The 4,915-nt window shown below is 39.5% G+C and overlaps 1 protein-coding gene across 1 annotated transcript; it reads right to left on the bottom strand.

Moving 5' to 3' along the window:
* Positions 1-3,088: 3,088 nt before the first annotated feature.
* On the bottom strand, positions 3,089-3,853 carry LOC114821917 (glycine-rich cell wall structural protein 1.8-like). The gene has a single exon (XM_029095359.2). The coding sequence runs from the start codon at positions 3,851-3,853 to the stop codon at positions 3,089-3,091; it is 765 nt and encodes a 254-aa protein (XP_028951192.2).
* Between the last annotated feature and the right edge of the window lie 1,062 nt (positions 3,854-4,915).

Genomic DNA, 4,915 nt, shown 5'->3' with positions numbered 1-4,915 from the left:
TTAAATTATGGATTAATCATTGTATCACTTAAAGAGTTATCAAGCCTTTGATTGTTTTTAGGGCATACCCTCCAACAAAAGTAATGTGATTAAACGTGTATGTGTATTGTTCATTGGAGTTTAATTTATAAAATGTGTAATTGAATGAATCATTGAGAAGTGTACAGAATAAGAAAATATTTTTGAAAAATATGTGAGTATGTGTATAATATGTTAAATTGAAGTGAAGTAACTCACTAGATTTTAAGTGACACACCTCGACCCGGAATGTCCATTAGGACTCCGAATCGAGCTGTGTTGGTTGACACCTGGAAGGTGACGATGCCGTAAAGTGTAGTGATGTGGAAAATGTGAATAAATTTAAAACTAAAAGTGCCTAAATACAAGAGTGCGCTGTGAGTGGGAATGAACCCATTTCACACGCGATGTCAGAGTATAAGTAAAGTACACTAAGATAGATTAAGGATTATACCCTCAGAGGTAGCCACCTACACTGAGATTTGCCAAGAATCCTCGTCGATAAGAAAGCTCAGCTACTAAAACCTGGAAGGGTGAAAAACAAGGTTGAGTGGGCCTGAAAATAAAGTTTTACAAAAACTTTTCTGAAAACATTGTAACCCCTCGCCGTAAAACAAGTATAGTTTTCTGAAAATCATACTAAGTATAAGTATGAAATCAAATGCATGTTGACAATAAATCCAAAAATATGCCACAATAAAATATCTCAACAGCAATATGAATAAAATCATGTGCTCAACAATCTATATTAGCATGTAGTCAGAGTCACCTAATGTGACATGTACGACTACACCTATTGCTCATCCATCTATGCTAACACACGAGTTGGAGTCACCTAATGTGACTTGTATACAGGACTAGGTATTTCACAACAGTATGAATATGAGAGAACTATATGAATATGAGCATGCCATAATGATGTAATAATTCCAATCAACATAATAAACTTACCTGAACTTACCTACGCATCCCGTAGGATCATCTTGGTATTTCACAACAGTGCAACATTTCTCATAACATAATTTAATCATGGCATGAAGTGCATGAATCAATTCAAAAGCATTTGTGGAAACTATCAATCATATATATATATATATATATACACACACACTATAAAAAGAAAAAGACCCACTCACTTGAGGTCTGCGCTACAACTCCTTAGCACGAATATCGAGGCGTCACGAACGATCGGCACCTAGAACAATTATCAAATCACGTCTCAGAATTCTTATCGATAGAACACCTAGAACAATTATGCTTCTGAAACATCATACTAAATATTACATATGTCTGATTCATGATCCGTAAGTTCCTATGGTCCTTAAATATTACGTACTATAATGTATTAAAGTTTTGTGACAATCCAACGGTCAGATTGTCGATTGCTATAATATTCGAGTGGCGGACCTCAACGAAATTATACTCAAACAATGGAATTCCATCACTCATGTGTCAAATATGGAATCAAGCATCCAAATTAACCTAGGATGGGCAGGTTAGGTCTCGACCCACGCATCGTCACACGCAGTGGTTTCCGGCGAACGGAAGCCAACTTTTTCGACTAACTCCAAATTCTACCAAAATTTACAGGACGATAGAGCTTAACAAGAAGAACATGTTTTATACCTGCCATGAAGTCCAAAAGTGGACAAAAGAGGGTTAATTTCGCCGATAAACCCGGCGGGTGTCTAAAGCTTCACGGCGTCGATTCATCACCTACGGTGATCCAACGGGGTCAAGGCTGGTCGGGATTTACTTCTGGGATGATGGGCTACAAAACCCAAGTGGTGGTGTCAACCATCACTTTACCGATTCACCGAAAAAATAAAAAGGGTGGTAGGAGCACCATTGGTTTTCATTGGGTTTTGTGGCTTCGCACCACCACGTACAAAGGTTAACCAAGGTGGTTCTTGGTTGGGTTTTGTAGAGGGGAGTGAGAGCTTCATGATGGTGGTGATGGCGTCGAAAAATTCCACCGGAGTCGGCTAGAATCAGCGACCAAAAATGGGAGGTCGCAGGAATGGGTAAACGGGAAGAAGAGGGGTACAATCTCTCTCTTCTCTTGATTGGCTCTCTCTCTCTCTCTCTCCCTCTATTTTCTGATTGGTTCTTCCCCCTTTAATTGATTGGTTACAATTCCCACATGGTGGGAGTTTAATTAGTTTATAAACTAAAATTTGAGTAAACAATTTCAAACGTTCGTAACTATACTGTTATAATCTGGACTCGCAAACGGTTTTCGCCTATGCGTTCGTAGCTTCAAGATCTATTCGGAAACATTAATTGTGACTTCGAATGGTCAACGAAAGTCAAACATTCTCGCCTTTAAGGGCATTTTCGTAAAATCACTATTTTAAAATTTATAAAACTTAAAATTAGGGACGGATTGTCACATTAAGTATGGTAAATTGAAAAAAAAAATTCAAGGTTGAAGGAATCATGTAGTAGTTATAAGAAATGAATATCACACTACTTTGTAAAAAAGATTTATACTAAATTGGTGTAGAACTCGTTATGAACGAGATTCGAACCATAACTTTTCACTTACAAATTAAATTTTGTGAAAATTTAAAAGTATAAATTTATTCACTGACTGACTTATCTTCTACCTTTAAGTTGACCATTATTTGAATCTAATGAATTTATCTCAGCAATGCTAATCTTAAATGGAAAACTAATGAAAATGGTTTGAAAACTTTGAGTTTTAACGATAAGGACAAAATAAAGGGTAAAGTGAATAGTACCATGATTGAGTTTTTAGTGTAAAAATGTGGTTTTTTGTTAAAGTGAGCAGTACCGAAACTTTTCATTAAAGTTGCCAATCTTAAAAGGAAAACGTGTTTTAATATATTTAGAAGAACAATCATCAAGAATCCATATTAATCATGAATAGATAGTAGATACAACCTTTGGTAGCGTACAACTGGGATTCGTAATACACTCAAATTTGTAAATATCCACTTACCATTATGTTTTTCTTATTTTGTTTTCCCATTTACTACTATTAATGCTCATAATTTAATAAGGTAAGACGAGGCATATCTTTAGTGACAAATAAGTGAAGGTAATTTCAAGGAACATAACCACCATGACCACTACCTTCACCAACCCCACCACCTCCTCCATATGCACCTCCGTGCACTCCACCGTAGCCGCTGCCGCCACCCAAACCTCCACCACCACCACCTGCATAGCTACCACCACCAACTCCAGCCCCAGCTCCTCCACCGCTCCCATATCCTCTTCCACTTGCTCCTCCAACAGCATAACCTCCTCCAGCACCACCACCATGCCCATTGCCACCTCCATATCCTCCATTATGTTCTCCACCAGCACCATAACCCCCACTAGCACCACCACCTTCTCCTCCTCCATAGCCACTACCATGCCCTCCGGAAAATCCGGACCCTCCGCCACCACCGGTACCTCCTCCTCCACCACCAGCAGCATGTTCTCCACCAGCACCGTAGCCAAACCGACCTCCTTCACCACCCCCACTTCCATATCCTCCTGTGCCCCCAGCACCATGAGCTCCTCCACCACCACTTCCTCCACCGCCGCCGCCACCTTGTCCACTAGCACCTCCATAGGCAAAACCACCACCTTCTCCACCACCACTACCACCTCCATGTCCAGCAGCACCATGCTCTCCTACAGCTCCATAACCAACACCACTTCCTGCACCTCCTCCGCCACCATAACCTCTAGCACTAGCGCTGCCATACCCTGATCCAGCATTGCCCCCAATGCCATGGCCTGCGCCATAGCCTACAACAGGCAGATGGACAGGCCCCTCATAATTTAGGAGTGTTCTAGCTGCAGAACATATCTCCATAACCAATAATACAAAGAAAACAAAAGTATGACCATTTTGAGTGGTCATTAGAATAATGCAGTTAAATGCACAACAATGGAGTACATTGCAAGAGAAGAGTGGGCAGGTATATATAGGAATGGAGAGGCTTTTATAGCGCGTCTCTGCTGAGCACAAGGTGGTTGAAGCACATGCAGATCGAATATACACTTAATACACTAGTGTGATTTTGCTGTCTCCCATGTACATTGATATGGTCACTCAATCAAGCATTTTTGTTAAGCTAAAGGTTGTATAGGGACCTAATTTCCTTATCTAGCTACCTTCAAAAGAAAATTTCCTTATTTAGCTATTATATATGTTCAGCTAATTTATTGAAACCCTTTTTACACCACTGTACCTGCTAAAACTGATCAAATACGACATGAAGTTGGCTATAAGTATCAACATATTACTTGTGTGTTATTTATAAAGCGATGTTTGATTCCAAAAAAATATATGAAATTTAAGTGCGCCCGTGTATTCAACTACTTGATTTCTAATGTTGTTTAGGGAAGAACATAATTAGCTGAACTGAATCAAGCTAGGTTAAGAACTAAGAAACAGCTTAACAATCATAGTTAACGAAATCTGATGTCGGACAAATGCTAACAAGGTTTACCGATCGAAAGCGCATTTAGATTTACTTTTTAGCACGGTGACCCTATATTGTTTAAAGAAAGATACATCGATCGGTAGAACTTGTGATCTTTCCAGAAGTACAGAAATCCGAAATCTACCACCTTCAAAAGTTCCTGCCATATCCATCCTCCCTTCTCACATCTACTCATCTCGTTTGGTTTGGAGAAATTCTTTACCACTGTTGGACCAAGCAGCGAATTACGTGATGCTGATGGGCCATGTAGTATAAGCATTTAGATGTGGCGTATGTGGAGCCAAAAATAATTTCAAAAATTCTAGAAACAATACATGAATTTCTCCGCGAAGAAGGCAAGAATGCCATCATTAGATGGGCTCCCACAATATTTCCACACACAATCTGGTATCCTTGGAAGCTCAAGCAGACTATGACACCACCAAACT

This window comes from Malus domestica, chromosome 16, assembly GCF_042453785.1.
Source record: "Malus domestica chromosome 16, GDT2T_hap1".
Lineage (NCBI taxonomy): Eukaryota > Viridiplantae > Streptophyta > Magnoliopsida > Rosales > Rosaceae > Malus > Malus domestica.
Note: the sequence above shows the minus strand (reverse complement) of the source record. Positions and strands in the feature narration are given on the sequence as shown.